This window comes from Ictalurus punctatus, chromosome 12 (genome assembly GCF_001660625.3).
Source record: "Ictalurus punctatus breed USDA103 chromosome 12, Coco_2.0, whole genome shotgun sequence".
In the NCBI taxonomy this organism is placed as follows: Eukaryota; Metazoa; Chordata; class Actinopteri; order Siluriformes; family Ictaluridae; genus Ictalurus; species Ictalurus punctatus.
Window position 1 is genome coordinate 11,928,930 of NC_030427.2, and position 18,628 is coordinate 11,947,557.

The 18,628-nt window shown below is 39.1% G+C and overlaps 2 protein-coding genes across 2 annotated transcripts; one reads left to right on the forward strand and one right to left on the reverse strand.

Moving 5' to 3' along the window:
• Positions 1-973: 973 nt before the first annotated feature.
• uts2r4 (urotensin-2 receptor 4) lies at positions 974-3,651 on the forward strand. Its single transcript, XM_017481784.3, has one exon. The coding sequence runs from the start codon at positions 1,652-1,654 to the stop codon at positions 2,744-2,746; it is 1,095 nt and encodes a 364-aa protein (XP_017337273.1). The 5' UTR covers positions 974-1,651; the 3' UTR covers positions 2,747-3,651.
• Positions 3,652-7,038: 3,387 nt separating this feature from the next.
• On the reverse strand, positions 7,039-11,227 carry lgals2b (lectin, galactoside-binding, soluble, 2b). Its single transcript, XM_017481785.3, has 5 exons — positions 11,148-11,227; positions 10,693-10,846; positions 9,262-9,341; positions 8,078-8,246; positions 7,039-7,321 (listed from the first exon to the last, which is right to left on the reverse strand). Exons 2-5 carry the CDS (start codon positions 10,693-10,695, stop codon positions 7,175-7,177), a joined length of 399 nt encoding a protein of 132 aa, XP_017337274.1. The 5' UTR covers positions 10,696-10,846; positions 11,148-11,227; the 3' UTR covers positions 7,039-7,174.
• Between the last annotated feature and the right edge of the window lie 7,401 nt (positions 11,228-18,628).

Sequence of the window (18,628 nt, forward strand, 5' to 3'; positions counted from 1 at the left end):
TTAACCCCTTTCTGTTGTTCATGGTGCTTGTTTGAGAAGGAACAACCGGGGTGACATGTTGAACTCGAGAAAGCAGGGTAGTTTAGTAGAACAAATAAAGGAACAGCAAACAGTTAGCACAGTTAGCTATTTCACGTCTCAAATAAATAAACAGTAAATGAACAAAAACAATTGTACATAAAACATATAATAAACATACAGCATTTAGAAGAGAGACAGAGGCACATACCATTCTCGTTGCCAGCATTTTCTTGTCTTGCAAGAAAATGGCCGTACCTCTAATTTGCCCACCTGTGGATGATCCGTCCTTCTCCCCCAGTGGCTAGCATGCCATAGGCTGGACAAATATGATCTGTGATTGAACATTTTGGCGAGATTCAAATCTAATATTTTTTTCCTGTTAGACAACCAATCACAGGCTTGGTCGCGTAGCTCTGCATGAAGCATGCGACTTTTAAACATCATTGAACCTGCACTAGCAATGTCCACTTCAATTACAAGCAATGTCCTGTTCACTCACCTGAATAAGAAAAATACAGCACTACCTAATACATTATCACCAGAATCACTAAAAGAAACCTCAAATATTTCAATACAGAGTTCATGTCTTTCAGGGTGGGCTTTTCCTTTAACTCTGCTTCCTGCAGGCTTAAACATTTTGCCAAATACAGATTTATGATATGCAATGTAACTAATTCTTGTTACTTTTTGAACGTAACAATTTATCACTTACTTTTGTATAAAAATAACTTTACACAAGATGATTAATACAAGGGAAAGAAGCAACTGGAATCTAAATGCTTGCAATAAAACAGTCATAGAGGTCAGTAATAGAGGAATGTCATGGATTTCATAGTGAGTGTAAATGTGCTAGTGTAATGGAGATGGAGATAATTATTCTTAGTGTCGTATGATTGTGTGTGAGTATGAGGGAAAATGTGTGCCTCTGTGTGTGTGTGTGTGTGTGTGTGTGTGTGTGTGTGTGTGTGTGTGTGTTTGCTCATTTGTGTCACTGGCATTTGAAATGGCACCCTAGTGTTCAAAGTCGAATTCGGGCAGCCCAAAGTGAGCATCTCATAAATCTAACATGTCATGTGCAGTTGCACTTACGTGTGAGTGAGAGTTTTAAGAGGCGGGTGAAAGAGAAAGAGGGACAAAGAGAACGAGACTGTTGGATAGGAGAGAAGGGCACTTAGCAAGAAAGCTAATTGAAGTAGAGAACTCAAACATCTACTCTTGACACTTTGGATGAAAGACACAAATTCCAAACCCTGGATGGAAACATTAAAAGCTACCTGCATTGCAGATGAAGGAAACCAGGAATTCTGTGTTTGTGTTTCCAGAAACTTCAATTAACTTTTACTGACGCTGACCTTTGATAGACCAACGGGACATTTTAAGCTTTTTTTTCTGTGAAGATTTGGATAATGGCATTGTTTAAGACTCATGTATTGACATCTCTAAGGACTAGTCAACCATGTCTACAACTCTGTTGAAGTTTTAAGTGAAAAAAGAGGAGCCTGAGCATTACCTTTTTACCCATTTACAACTACACCTGTTGAAATTTTAAAGAGATGATCCACCCCACTGCCCACTAAAGCACTTGGGATTTTTTGTTTGGCCTTTCCAGTTGAGTGCCATTCTGTGGATCATGAGCTTGGTGCCCAATGCCAGCATCACTGTCCCTTCCAACTCGGGCACTAGTGGAACAGGAAGTGGCTCAAGTGGAGGTGGAACAGGCACCGTGTGGGTAACCCCTCTTCTCGGTGCTACCCTGATCACCATGTGCATCCTTGGCGTTGTGGGAAATGTTTACACACTGGGTGTAATGCGCTCTGCGGTTCTGCGCCGCTCTGGTTCCATGTATGTCTTCATTGTCAATCTGGCAGCAGCTGACCTGCTCTACCTGGGCACCATCCCGTTCGTAGTATGCACCTACTTTGTCCATGACTGGCTCTTTGGTGAGACAGGTTGTCGGGTTCTGCTTAGCCTCGACCTGCTCACCATGCATGCCAGTGTCTTTGCCCTTGTGGCCATGAGCCTGGAACGTTATCGTGCCGTGGCATCACCATTCCATGCCCGTCGCTCTGCCACTGACTCTGCCCGATGCCACTGGCTACCAGCTCTTGCCATCTGGGGTGCTGCCTTGGTACTCACACTACCCATGATGGTGATGATCAGGCTACGGGAGGGGCGTCCAGCAGCCTCTGGTCTCGTCAAGCGCATCTGCTTCCCCACATGGACGCCTGAGGCCTTCAAAGCCTACCTCACTGTTCTTTTCTTCACTAGCATGTTGGTGCCAGGGCTAGTAATGGTGGTGCTATATATAGGGTTAGCACGACACTACTGGATAGCGCAGTCCAACCTCACCCGTAGAGGAGCAGGAAACAAGAGCAGCATCCGACTTTCCACCTTTTCTTGCCCGTCTAAGCGGAAACGGCTTAAGCACAAGGTGGTCTGCATGATCTTCAGCATTGTGGTGGCCTATTGGGCATGCTTTCTGCCCTTTTGGGGCTGGCAGATGGCCAAACTTTTCTCAGCCGAATCCCTGCGCTCATTGACACCTGCCACACACACCTATGTCAACTTCTTTGTTACTTGCCTTACATATGGCAACAGTTGTGTGAACCCACTGCTCTACACATTGCTCACCCGCAACTATAAAGACTACCTGGCGCAAAGGGGACAGGCCTCAGGCTCCAGCCGTATCGACCAGGGCTCAGGGTCAGGTATTAACAATCTGTAAATTAAATTATCTGATTGACTGCCATGGATACCATCTTACTAATATTCTACCACAACTGCATTTGGTTATATCTCATATTCCCAACCCTGTTCCTGGATCACCCTGTACTGTATATTTCTTTTGATTGTTTTCCATGATCTTTCACACAACCTTCAACTCAGGAAAGGTTGTTATTAGCTGAATAGGTGTATATGGCACAAGGGCAACACTAAAATGTATTACAGGACCAAGGGGTACTCCAAGACCATGGTTGGGAACCTGTGGGGTATGTGCTATAACAGTAGTTATGAACCTTGGTCCTGGAGTCTACTTGGTCTGAATAGTTTTGCCTGCTCGAGCTCAGATAATCTGGCTAGTACACTAATTAACAGGCCTGTTGTGAGTGGATGTTTAGTGCAAGAGTATTTAATCCAAATGAAGTCAGGAATACTTGTATTGTCATGCCATCCAAATACATGCATACAGAAGAATTAAATGTTGTTCACCCAGGACCAGAGTTCAACACAATACAAAGAGGGCACCAAAGTCTATGACTGGGAACTACTGCTACATAGATTATGCAATGACTTGAGCAACTACCAGGTCAGTTTGAATCAGTCTGACATTTTTGACAAATGCTGGTAAGTGGTGGACAGCCAATTTGATGGACTGCTGATTATTTAGATAAGTTGCTTGCTACAATCTTCTGAACCTACAGGTTGCCATGGATTCAGCTTCATTTGTGACATGAACCATCTTTAGTGCTTTGTTTATATTTTAGCTAGATTATGTCTTAATTATGTTTGATATCTTTATCAGTGTTAGCACATCCCACTTATAAAGGTATGTTTTGCTGTGAAGTTTCTTTTAGCAGTACTCTAAAGATCTCTAAAGATAAAATAAACACCTCAAGCTCTTATCACCTAGATCAACTCACCAGTGGTTCTTTCAGTAGTGATATTGATAGGAGGATGAACACACACTGAAATGCAGTTGTGTGTTTGTATCTAAACATTAATGCAAATTGAAACAAATGTGTGTGTAGTCATGGATAACTCCAGGTTGGATATGTCTGTACTGTTCCCTGACACTCTGGAATGTTTCTCCAGGCCGATAAATTCCTCACTCTGGGCCACAGGCCTTTTCGAGTAGCAATGCAAATTATTCCTACTCAGCTGTGAGAGTAGATAATAATGCTGACAATATAGATGACTTGAACAATGCTTGATGAACCATGTGACCTTCGGCTTGGTGAAATCATTGTGGTTGCATCTCTGATGAGACTTGTTGAACCGAAATCATTTAAATCATAAAAAAAAAACTAAAATACAGTAAAAAAAAATATGGTAAATAGGGTATGTGTAGATAGCTGTAGCTGTATACATTATTTTGGAACTGTAAAACAAACTGAAGTACTGATGTGGTGTGAACTTAGTGGTGATAACTGATGAGCCATGGTTACTGGTTCCAAAGCTGATAAATGCTCTACATTGCTAAGTACCTTTGAAAGCCAAGTTAAACATACAGCTAAGTTGTACTGTTTGTTTCCTGATGTCATATCTGTGAATACAAAGTAACTGATGGATTTGGTTTGTAACACAAATTTGCACGTTTGGGTAAGAAAGTAAGCATGGTGGCTATTTTAAAACCAATCTGGTGGTCAGGCAGTATATCCTAGAATAGTTTCTTAAAATCCTAAATTGAGTAAATATATATGATCTCATATTATTATGAATTTTGTCATGAACAAAGAATAGCTGTAACATAAGTAAGGATGAAAACATGGCGAGGTTGCTGTTATAGAAAAACAAAATCAACTAAGGGGTGGTTTGATGTGTTACCACCCCAAATTATGTCCTTAAGTGTTTTATTCCTTGTATACCACAGCAATTTGCCAATCATGACATTTTTTCTTAATTCATTTAAGATAGGCATATTGTATTTTTTATCCATTTATATTTACTTTTAAAGGGGGAGTTAACCCTTTTTTCACATTTGCACTAAGCACTTGTTGGGCGATTTCTAGACACCTGGGGCAATTTTTATATCAAATGCCTAAATAATTTATTTAAAACTAATAATAATAATAATAATAATAATAATAATAATAATAATAATAATAATTTGTTAAAACTGCTCCCAGCTTGAATGCATGCTTGAACCATAGTAAAGTATTCATCCGCTGTGTCACTGGCACTTCCCAGACATGTGTTCCTCCCTGTGTAGCTATAGTAACCAAAACAAAATCAGCTTCGAGCACTTTGTCCTGCCTCCAATAACCCGAAACTACAAACCTTAAAGAAGAGTATAGATCTGATCATGATGGAATATGTTGACCACTGCAAAGGAAAGTAGGTTTTTTGTTTTATGTCTGTTTTGTATGTTTTTGAGGAAATTGATACTGACAACTCAATAAGAGTACTCCATCCATCCATCTTCTATACTGCTTATCCTACTGGGTCGCAGGGAACCTGCAGCCTATCCCAGGGAGCATCAGGCACACAATCACACACACTTTGGACATACCAATCAGCCTACCGTGCATGTCTTTGAACTGGGGGAGGAAACCCCTGCAGCACAGAGAGAACATGCAAACTCCGCACCCACAGGGCTGTGGCGGGAATCGAACCCCCAACCCTGGAGGTGTGAGGCAAACGAGCTAGCTACTAAGCCACCGTGCGCCACTTTTAAGAGTACTTGGAGTCATAAATTAGACATCAACTTACCTTAAATGTAGTAATTCTGTAAAAAATCTTGTACCTGGCAATACTGAACTGAACTGTAGGTGGAAGATTCTCCACAAGTGGGTCCTCTATTGTGTCCCATGTCTATGCACAGTCTTTTGTGTACCCTGACCATCAGAATTTGATTCACTGACCTTTTGAACTGTTCTTTTATTATTCGAGTTGCTGGATGTTTTTCTGAATTCTTTGGTCTGGTTTTATATATAGTATAGGAGAACAGTTTTCCCAGCAGTTGAACTAACTCAATATACTAGACGTTTACTTTTCCTTCCCCTATTTCATTTTCATTTACTGTACAGGTGTGAGGTCAGTGATTGAGTGTGCAATCCACAGTTGGCTTTTTTCCCCGTCTATGCCAAGGCAGTGAGGTCAGCAGGAGGATTGAGTGCTTGATGCAGTATGAATTACTATAGACTTAGGACTTGGCAAATATTGAGGTTAACACTTATGGTCCAGTCCAATACACACACACTATTTGTCTGTGTGTGTGTGTGTGTGTGTGTGTGTGTGTGTGTGTGTGTGTGTGTGTGTGTGTGTGTGTGTGGATCTGCAGAAAGAACAGCTTCTAAGTTTAAGTTTATACATATATTATGTGGCCAAAAGTTTCTGGACACCTGACTAGCACACCCATATGAACATCACATTCTAGATTTAGTCCTCCTTTTGTTGTTATTATAACCTCCATTTTCTGGGAAGGTTTTCAACTAGATTTTGGAGTGTGGCTGTGGGGATTTGTGCTCATTCAGCCACAAGAGCATTAGTGAGGTTGGATACTGATGTTGGGAGAGAACACTTGGTGCACAGTCCTTGTTCTAATTCGTCCCAAAGGTGTTCAGTGGGGTTGAGGTCAAGACTTTGTGCAGGCTATTCAAGTTCCACTCAAACCTTGGCAAACCATGTCTTCATGGATCTCATTTTGTCCACAGGGAATAGTTTTGGGCTTCTTAGTTTCAGTTAAGGGAAATTGTAATGCAACAGCATACAGTAACATCCTATACCATTATGTGCTTTCAACTTTGTGGCAACAGTTTGGGAAAGAACCAGTTAGGGGAGTGATGGTGAGATGTTAAAAAAACATAGTGTGTTGTATTTTAATTTTAAATCATTACACATAAGAAGAGACTTTGGTGCAAAACTGAAGTCATTATTTTACATGGGCATTCAAAGATGGGTTTGGCACATGCTTAAGTCAATTTTTTGGGCTCACCATTCAAATGATTAAAATGACCCATGTGTACTTCACAACTCCAGGGTTTCTGTATTTTTCTTGAGTAGTTGTGGCCAATACAAGGTTTTTCAATAGCATACAGTTTCCTATTAATCCCCAAATAATAAGGGGATAGGAAATGCGGACTGAGGAAGTAGATTATACTTTTTTTTTTTTTGCTGCAAACATGATCATTAAGGTGTTGCTGATATTGGTCATAATGAACTTTTATTTATGGATGGGATAAACATTGCATTATGCACTTGTTGGCATATTTGGTTAATTATTCAAAAAACCATCAACTAATATATTAAATAAATGTGCAGAATTTTTGTATATGATCTTATAAAAAGAAGTCAGACTATTTTTTGTACTGGCTTTATTAACAAACATTTAGTGGTTTCCATTTAGACATCTTACTTTCTGTACCACAGATATATTTAAGGTGGACTAGCCCATTGGATTGGTTGGATGTTCTTCCATGAGTGGAATCACTCCTTATTTGATCTTGATGCCCTGAACCTTGACATCACCTTGCACATCAATGTGCTTGAAGCCGTCATCGCCGAAGCGGTTGGGAAAGCTCAACATTGTGCCGTTAGGAAGCTTGATGTAAAATTGGTCATTGTTGAAGGTAAACACCACCTGTTAGAGAGACAGACAGAGAAACATCCAAAAATATCAAGCAACAGATTCCAAGTATGCTACAATATATATATATATATATATATATATATAAAATATATATTTTCCTAAAGCAAATAATCCTATTTTTCCATCAACTACTGTCATGCTGAACATTCTGAAGAGCAAGATGACATCATCAAACAGAGAAGTGGCCTCAAGACCTTTGTAATGAAAATTGTTGCATTAAATAAAAATTTTTAAAAATGCAAACTAGAAGTATTTTCATTAGTGCTCTAAGACTTTTGAAGCCAAATGTATACTGTATATGTTAAAGCTATTAATTTCCAGTTTCAAATTTTCTTATGAGCATTAAGGGAAAAAATAAAAACATTAAAATATCTATGACTGAGTTTAGTAATGTACAGAATCCATTAATAATTGCTGGTTTGTTTCATTAGCCTACTACCGTAGAGTGCAATGAACATGAGCTTATGGTTTATTTCATGTCATAAATATCATTGTCAGTGTAAAGAAAAAAGAGAAGTGGTTATAAAATTGCACTGATGCAAAGGTCTTGCTACAGTATATGACATATGATGGCATGTATGACTTCACAGATAAGAAAAGAAGTAATCTAACTGAGAACATCAAACAACCCTCTTACCCAGATGTACACGTTATCTGTTGCTTGTATAAGTGTATAATCATTTTGATGTGAATTGACTTCATGCTTTGTATTTAAGATATTTGATATACATTAAATGATTAATCCACCTTGAAGGACTCGTCCTGGTCAAAGGGGAAGCTGTGTTCCCTCTGCTCCTGGCCCCATCCTCCTTGGTTGGAGTTACATATAATGATGTTGCTGTCACTTTTGTAGTTAAAGCGGGGGTTGAAGTGGAGGGCGATGTTATCAGCGTCATGACCGATATTGATGGAGAATCTACACAGAGATAAGAGATGTTTGTTCTTTATCGAAGATATTATCTTAGATCAGTAAATTCGCCTGTGTAATTTTAATCATCTTAGAATAGTGATAATGAAGACACGATCATAAGATATAGATACAGTACATAGATAGATAGATAGATGTCCATTAAAATGTAAAATAAATAAAATTAAACATGGCTAAACAGTAACTCTCTTGCCAAGCTTTCACTGGTGTTCAGGGTTGCCAGGTCTTCGGAAAATGTCTAAGCAAATGCATTTCAAATTCACCAAAAATTTGTTAGCTGGAAAGGGGAGATACAGTTTTCTTCTCTTTTTCTGTTGTTTCCCCATTACCAATTTAATTTCTTCACCTGCAACCTTGTTTCAAAATGATCCCAGTTATCCCAAGCATAAAAGCTGCAACTGTCTATGCAGTGGTATTAGCGCTTCCTAATATGTTATCATATTAGCTTGTGGAAAATAGCGTGCTTCTGAGAAGCATGTTTTTGTTTGTTTGTTTGTTTGATTAAACCCTGTAGCCTCTTCTTATTTGAGAAAAAGTGGAAACTACTTTTTTCCAGTAGTGGTTTAAATGTTTATTACTGCTCACATAATATTTATCATGAATATCCTAATTTCTTCAGGATAAAGTTTTTGTTCTTGCTCTTTTCAGACAATCTTTCAGCTGCTGTATCATGATTAGATTGCTGGTTGTAGCAAGATATAACCACATTTAATTTAACTTACTAGAATTCTAGAATTTTGCCTGAGAGATGTGTACTTTTGCATTTGGCTGTAGACAGACAGACAGATGAGAGAGATAGATTGGATAGATAGATAGATAGATGGATAGATGGATGGATGGATGGATGGATGAGGGAGATAGATTAGTTCCAGAGGAACTAATTATAATCTAATAAAAAAAGAGGACAACTTAGAGAGACGGAAAATTAACTAAATGATTCAGAAATTAGTTAATAATTGTTAGTCTAATTGTGGGTACATCCCACCTTGTTCAGTGAACTTACAAACTACATCCAGACTTGGGTTTACCAGAGATGGTCAGCTCCTGACCAGCCTTGAAGGTCATGTCCTTAACGGTGAACACCTGTACAGATATAAGCATGAAATGCAGAATGTAAGATCTCTCTCTCTCTCTCTCTCTCTCTCTCTCTCACACACACACACACACACATGCACGCACGCACACCAGGAAAGAGCAGCTCATATTTAATACACCAAATATGATTACACAAATGATATAATAACATAGCGATAAAGGGAACTGATCCAGGATCAGGATATTCCATATCAAATCCAGGCCTGCAGGTAAAAGCGTGTCCTGTTAACAGGAGGTTCTGGAATGGTTTATTGAGTATGAGATAGGGTGTCAACAGTGTGACAGTACACTGGGTTATCTGTATCCTGCCAAGCCCAGTGTTAATGATCAACACAAATTACTACATCTTGCCAAGTGGCATTTACAGAAAACAGGAAGATGTGTTATTCAAACAATGAATTGATAATATTTTACTGTAACATCTATTGTGTATGTGAATATTAAGATACAAAAAAAGATTCCAAAAATCTAATATATGGTCCATAAATACCTCATAAGCTATTGAAATATTATTTTGTTTAATCAGAATTTCAATTCAATTCAATTTTATATGTATAGCGCTTTTTACAATAGACATTGTCTCAAGGCAGCTTTACAGAAATATCAACACAGTATACAGATTTTAAAGGTGCGAATTTATCCCAACTGAGCAAACCACTGAGTGGCGACAGTGGCAAGGAAAAACTCCCTAAGATGTTTTAAGAGGAAGAAACCTTGAGAGGAACCAGACTCAGAAGGGAACCCATCCTCATCTGGGTAACAACAGATAATGTGAAAAAGTTCATTATTGACATATGAATTCTGTATGGCCATAGAATTTGTCTTATCCTTTTCTCTCCTTTTTGAAACACACCCTGGTCATAATTCAGGCCACAGGTGCTTCATGCACACACGCACACACACGCACACGCATGCACACACACACACACGCACACACGCACACACGCGCGCACACACACACACACACACACAAAATGGTATTATTTTACAACATAAACTTCCACAGTTTGCACACTTTGAGCATGGGTTTCTACTGGTACATTAACAAATAATATTATGTACTATTAGTAATTATATTGTAAATTAAAAATAAATAAATAAAATGCATTCTGAGCTACACAGTGATAACACCAGAATCCTCTGCTGACTCAACACTACAAAAGTTTTTTGTACCTTCAGAATAAATTTATGAATAGCTGAGGCTATATGCGAAACCATTTCCCCTTACACCACTTTCTCTGCAATGCTAACAGTGCAAATTACTATGTTTCTATTTTATTTTGTAAACACTGAATTGCAGTGATAAGAAGTTGCAACGAGGACAGCGGTGTCTACTCACCATCTTGTCGTCGATGTGGTGGAGGTTTCCAACAGACAACTTTGTGAACTTGTAACTATTATTTGTAATGCTGTGACAAACCTAGAGGTGTGACCTAGTCATCTTTCATCCAATGGGAACACAGGAAAAGGGTAGAAACCAATCACATTACCACCTATAGCCATAAAAGGTAATGTCTTACTGTTAAAAGTTAGGAATGGGATTTTTATTTCGAAATTGTGCAGTTATTAATTTCACCAGATTTCTTATGTCTTCCTTGTTATTTTCTTCCATTTTATTGGATAAATGTTGGTTACTTTGCATAAATCATCTGATCGAATGATCATATTATTATGTAAGTTTTAGTGGAACATAAACTAATTATTATAACTACTAATGACCCATGAATAATTATAAAGCAACTTTGATATTTATTAACTTCAAAATATATATTTATTATATTGGACAAACATCACCTTTTTCCAAACTTCAGATGTCCTGATAGGTCGCTGTTCTTGGCTGAACAGAAGTGGTAACTGATGTGGTCTTCTGCTGTTATAGTCCATCCACCTTAAGATGCTTTTCTGCTCACAATGGTTGTAAAGAGTGGTTATTTGAGTACTTGTAGCCTTGGTGCCTGTCAGCTCCTCTAACATCCCTCATCAACAAGGCATTTCCGTCTACAGAACTACTGAATGTTTTTTGTTGTTGTTTTTCACACCATTCCAATTCTCTGTAACCTTTATAGACCGTTGTGCATGAAAATCCCAGGAGGTCAGCAGTTCCAGAAATTTCCATCATTGGTCAAATTTCTCGCACTGGTCAAAGTCACTGGGATCATATTTTTTCCCAATTCTGATGTTCGATGTGAACATTAACTGAAGTTCCTGACATGAATCTGCAATATTTTATGCATTGTGCTGCTGCAACATGATTCGATGATTGGATCATTTCATGAATCTAAAAGTAACTGTATGTAGAAAGAATTATAAGCTAAGTTATAAAACTATATATTTAAAAATGGGCTCCATAGAAAATGTTATCAATAAATTATTCCTCATTTTTTTTATTTTCTTTATTCTACAACTTACTTTAACATTAACAATTCAGATCACTCTAATTCTACTTTGTTTTAGATACGTGTCCAGGAGCAATAAGCTGAAGCCTCAGTGTAAGAAATGTAAAGTTGGCTTGTCTCCATCTACTGTTCGAGTTGAGACACTGCAAAGATTTTTTGGGGAATAAAAGCAGCTGACAATGAAAGCCTAAACTATTTTCTATCTAGTGCACGAGCATATTAATAAATCTAAATATTGATTTTAAATATATACATATATATATATATATATATATATATATATATATATATATATATATATATATATATATATATATGTTTTGCCATCTGGGAGTTTAATATAAAACTGCTCATTGATGAAGTTAATCACCAACTGTTACAGAGAGACAAGTGTGAAGTGTGTGCAAAAGAAGATAAAATAGTTACACATGTAAGATGATTAATCTGAGCCAGGGTGATGGCAGTGTCATAAAATGTTTTGACTCAGTTCACAGGCTTGTGTATTCAGTAAAGGCCAAAGGTTGCAACAGTAATGCAGAATGGCCATGCTGTCTTCCAAAAGGACAATGCAGTGTAGAATGTCATAAATGGTTAATTCACAAAGGATAATTTATCAGATAAGATTGCAAGAATTGACCCTCTACATAATTTATTAGGTTTCTTACTTACTGAATTAATTTGTTAATTTACTTAATTCATGTTAGAAATATATTAACTGTACCACATGTATAAGATTTACACCAAAATATTACATTATGATCCAACACCTTAAAATCACAAACTTGTCAGATCATAACAACCCCAAGGTCTTCTAAAAACTACAAGAACGCAAGAACCTCCTATGAATCAAAACGCTTAACCAACATAGGAAACCCCTTCAAACAAATCAAGAAAAGAGGAACTACAAGGAGAAATATAAACATAAAGACATCACCTTGAAGTCCTCATCACATTGAAATGAAAAGTTGTGCTCTTTCTGTTCCTGTCCCCATCCGCCCTGATTAGAGTTACACACAATGACTTTGTGATCCTTGTTGTATTTAAAACCTGGATTAAAGTGCAAGGCCAGGGAGTCCTTGTCATGGAGAAGCTGAGTATAATCAGCCAGACAGATCATATAGATGATCAATCAGCTGATATACATCACCAGAGTTCGTCAGAATTATGATTAGAAAAAATACAGAGAATAGTAAAGTAGCAGTCATTTATCAATGATCTCCTTTCTTTGCTAATAAAGAAAGGATAACTAAAAATAACATTAGCAAAAGGTCTCAAATACAACATTGATTTTGTTCTAAAATGCTTTATCTCCTGCCTTTTGTATTGTACTTATTTTAGTAAGCTAATATAATGCTAGCTAGCTACATCTAGAATACCACTAGAAGAACATTATTAAATATTCCCACTTTCTTTTGAAGGAGCGTTTGCAAATTAGATACACAGTCATAGCCGTATGCTTGTAAGTTTCGTAAATGTAAATGTTTACGTAAAAGGCGTAAATGTTTTTTGAATTGGATTTTCTACTTTATATGTTCCTGTGGCTTGTTCTTCCTTACCTTTATTGTTATACACATCACCTTTAAGTAATACTACGTACATCTTACCATTTAAATGATTTGGCATGAGTTTAGTTTTTGACTTGTTGAGGTTGCTAATACTTACTAATCGCAGCCAGATTTCACCTTGCCAACAATCGTCAGGTCTTGGCCGGCATTAAAGTCCAAATCATCAACAGTCAACACCCGTGGAGAAGTTAGCATTTGGTTCAGGTGTTTTTGAAAAATTTTTGGGGAGTCACTGATTTATAATTCATTTGTCTGCGATCCAGAACTGTGTATTTCATACTTTTTGTTAACGATTTTGAAATATATTTTTCAATTTGGATGAAGGTATATATCCACATCAGAAGCTAAGAGGCAGGCAAATCAGATGGATGCATACAATGTCATAAGTATTCAACTCCTTGAACTTTTCCACATTTTGTACTGTTACAATCTAGAACTGAAATGGACTTAATTGGGATTTTATTTCACAAATCTATTTATTTATACTGAGTTGCATGACAGTAATTGCATATAGATAGCTTACAATCAAATAATTACCTCTTCTATACCAAGCCTAATGTTAATGATTGGCAAATGATTGTCACACTAGGTGCCACCATGTCCAAGAGGGGAAACTGTGCAAATATTGACCAAACGCCATTTGAACTTTGTTTATGTTCTAAGCAAGGCCATATAGAATATAGGAGGGTAGGGCACTCCAAGAATTTACAATACCTTGTTAAATTGAAAAAAAATAAAAATAAAATCTTCTCACATGAGAAATTTCCAGAAATTAATACATTTGAATATACCGTACATTAAAAAAAAATATATGGCAATAACAATAAAAAGCATGTTAATTTGCTAGCAATTAGTGAGAAGAGGTTGGAGGTAAGGTATTGTTATGAAATTTACATTTTTGATGTTGCCATTTTTTATATAATTATTATCAGTTAATGATAAAATTATATCATAATAAACTAAAAAATGTGTTTTTTTTAAATCATAGGGACAAATAAAAAAATATTTTAACATTAATGTTTGAATCTGATGTACCATTTTTTAATTTAAACTTCACAGTAAACTTTAAATTAATTATATTACATTTAGATCATATTCCATTATATCAATGAATCCATTGTAATTTAATATAAGCATGTGGATCTCATTAACAAAGTAAAATGATAGAATAGTTAATGTTAAACGTTAAAGCCCACAGTAAGGTGTGTTACTCATCATTTTGCCCTAGACGCGTTGGAGAATCAAAACATTTGCACACACTGAAATCTTCCCTTAAAAATTAAAGGCAGGGTGTGATCAGCTCATTCACAGACCAATAAGAGTCAAGGGACATATCATAACTTCGTAAATACATCATAAATTTCATATACGACGAGTTACCTTGGATGCCAGTGTATATGATATGATTTACTTTTGAAAAAGTTTGGGTTACACATGTAACCTTGTTCCCTGAGAAGGGAGAGAGACGTTGCGTTTAGCACAACAGTATGGGAGCGCCCTTGCGTGTGCGACCGGTACCTGAAGCTTGTGTAAAATCATACCTCTATTTATAGGCCTGCCATGATCAGGTGACGTGGCAATTAAGCGTGACGTGTGATATAAATATGGCACCTGTGAACTGCAGCATCAGCCTCTATTATCTGAAGTGAAGACACAATTCGCAGGCCTGCCCTGGTATGACAAAGCTACGCAACATCTTGTTCCCTTCTAAGGGAACAGGGTTACATGCATAACCCAGACCTTCCCTTTCAAAGGGAACTCGACGTTGCATTTAGCATAACAGTATGGGAAAGAGAATACCCACTCCGTCATACCGAGGGTACGGCCTGTTCAAAAAAACCCAAGCCAGAGGGTCACTGCAAGACACTCGAGCCTGGGGTGGAATGAATATCCAGGCTGTAATAACGAATGAATGTGTGTAGCATAGACCACCCTGCAGCAGCACACACATCCTGTAAGGATACCCCTTTGGACAAAGCCTTCGAAGGGGGTGACCAGCCTAGTGGAATGAGCCCTTATGCCCAGAGGCATAGCAAGACCGCACACCTCATAAGCAATAGAGATTGCTTCCACTATCCAATTAGAGATGCGCTGCTTTGACACAGCATCACCTCTACTGTCACCGCCAAAGCAGACCAGCAGCTGCTCCGACCTACGCCGCTGGCCTGAAGTACAGAGAGCCCTTACAGGACACAGCAGGTGTATCCTCTCTTGTTCCAGTGTGATGAACTGAACAGAGGAGGGCAGAAAGCCTGCAACACCACAGGGTGGGCAGCCGATGTAGGCACTTATGTAATATATCGAATATAGAATACTTATAGAATATAATCCGGAATATAATCCAGCCTAGGATACGGGAAGGCCTTGGCTAATCCAGGGGCAAAGTCAAGGCAGGAAGGGACAACTGAGAGAGGTTGTAGATCTTCTACTCGCTTGAGAGATGTCAAGGCCAGCAGAAGAGCTACCTTTAGAGTCAGAAGCTTCTCAGAGACTCAAATGGGGCCCCTGACAGACCTTCCAGGACCACAGAAAGGTCCCAGGAAGGTATGTGTGGCCTGCAGATGGGCCTCAGCTGCCTGACACCACACATATACCTCAAAATTATAGGATGTTGCCCAGCAGAGGGTCTATCAACAGGGATGTGGCTGGCCAAAATGGCGGCCACATAAACCCTGATTGTAGAAGGAGCCCACCCCACTGAGAAACGTTCTTGTAAGAACTCCAGGACTGTAGCTATTGTGCAGTTCACTGGGTCTACAGTGGATCCCTGTGGATGGGAATCTTCCAAGGAGTGCCATATAGCAGGGATATTATCTTTGAGAACCAAATTCGAGCTGGTCAGTAAGGTTCTACTAGCAGCAGACATAGACTGTCTTGGCAAACTCTCGCTAGAACTTGTGGGAACGGAGCAAATGGGAAAAAGCATACAGAGGTGACCGCAGCCACATGTGCACTATGGCGTCCAGCCCTAATTGTGCGGGAGGAGTGAGGGCAAACCACAGTGTCTCATCGGAGGTGAACACATGCAGTCCCACTTGGCCAAACCTCCGCCATATGGACTCCACCACTTGTGGAAGGAGCCAACAATCCCTGGGCCTCAGCCCCTGCCTCAACAGGATGTCTGCTCCCACATTCCAGATGCCCAGAATGTTCCTCCCTGGTGGTCAATATATGAGACCACTGCTGTGTTGTCTGTAAACACATGGTGACCTCTCAATTGAGGAAGAAGGAATTTCAGTGCTAGAAATATGGCCCACATTTCTAGGCAATTTATATGTCACTCCAGATGAGGGCCACTCCAGAGACCGTGAGCTGGACAGCTGTCTAAGTCCGCACTCCAGCCTGTGAGGGAGGTGTCTGTCACTACTGGTTTGTGCTATGGAGACACCCCTAGAGTGTGACCCAAGGCTAGAAACCGGGGACACTCAAATTCTCAGAGCATGTAGGCATCGCCATGTGACACTGATTACTCTCAGAGGTTTCATCCTTGGACGAAACCCCCAACTTCTCAGCCACCACTGAAACAGTCTCCTGCAATAGGCCCAATGGTATGACGTTGGCTGCCCATAAGCTCCAATAGTCTCTCATAGAGATTGGAAGGGATGCTAAGATCCAGCTTTATCTTGCTCAATGTTGATAGGATTGACCCTATGCATGTTGGGGATAGAAATGCCCATATCGTAGTACAATCCTTACAACCCCTAGAAAAGTTGTCCACTGCACTGGAGAACGCATAATTTTCTGAGGTTTAACCTGAGCCCCAAGCTCTTCATGTGGGCGAGAACAACATCTCAATGTTGAACCGCCAGCTACCTGGATCGTGCTAGAAATAACCATTCGTCCAGGTAGTTTAGTACACGGATGCCCTGGAGTCACAATGGACCCAGAATGACATCCATGCACTTTGTGAAGGTGCAAGAGGATAAAGCTAGGAATATTTCTATGTGGAAATACTCCAAAATCTTGCGGAGAGGCGGACCCGGATGACAGATCAAGAGATAAAGCGGAGCTCGTCTCCGGCTCCTCTTCCGGATCCATAAGAGATCCCTTGGACCTGAGACGGCTAGCCGTCTTGACAGTGGCTGGCCCACGAGGCTCTGAAACCCAACTCGCTTCAGCTTCCAAGAAGAGAGCGAGTCGCGAGCGGAGCTACCTGATGTAGGCGTTACAATGCGCAGCCTCTCGAGGCTGCCATCGCATGCACTACCCTAGACACTTCACACAGAAAGTGTGCACTACCCCCCCCGTGATGAAATGGGAGAAAGCCGTAACACACGTCCTGAATTCTCTCGCTCATATTTTTCTCTCTCGCTCATTCCTTTTTTTCTTCTCTTTTTTAAATGCGTTAGAAGAGTTCTGAGTTTTTGAGAAAAGATTGAGAGGAAATGAAGCGTCTTTTGTTTCTTTACACAAGCAAGCAACATGCAGTCTCACTGAAAATAATAAGGCTAACGGCAGGGTTCACAGGTGCCATATTTATATCACGCGGCACGCTAAATTGCCATGTCACCTGATCATGGCAGGCCTATAAATAGGCATAATTTTACACAAGCTTCAGATACCGGTCGCACGCGCAAGGGTGCTCCCATACTGTTATGCTAAACGCAACATTTTGTTCCCTTTGAAAGGGAACAGAGGGACTGTATGTAGAGTGGGAGATTAATGAAAAAGCATTTGCAGTTCACACATCAGTAAAATATTATCTAAGATTCCTGTGACATTAGTTTATTCACATATTAGAACTATATTTTAACTTATTAATTAGGGTTGTGGTGGATTTAGAGCCTGTCCCGGGAACAGTAGGTGCGAGGCAGGAATAGTCTGCATAGAATTGCAGTACATCACAGAACACCGTACACACATATTCACGTTGAGGTATTTATTTAAAGTAGCCAATTAACCAAAGAGCATGTATTTGATAGGTTGGAAGAAACCGGAAAACCTGAAGGAAACCCACATGAACACAGGGAGAGCATGTGAGAACACCAGTTTCAAATATCAATATTATTTTGGTTGTTAGGAAATGGATTTTAACTTAAATCAGTCAATACGTGGACAACAATAATCTGATATTAACCCGATTAAAACAATACTCTAATTAAGAAACTAACATATAAACATCAATTTTTGAAGAAAGGGAAGACAGCTAGTCACCCAGTTAAAATAATGATAATAATAATAAGGTGATTTCTGTTCCCTGTTTTGTGCTATGATTTTGAAGCTAACCCGTATGAAGCTGTTACAATTAACATCAAATAGAATCTCTATCAGTTACTCACCCCCGATGTTTATCCTTGGAAGTTGGAACACAATA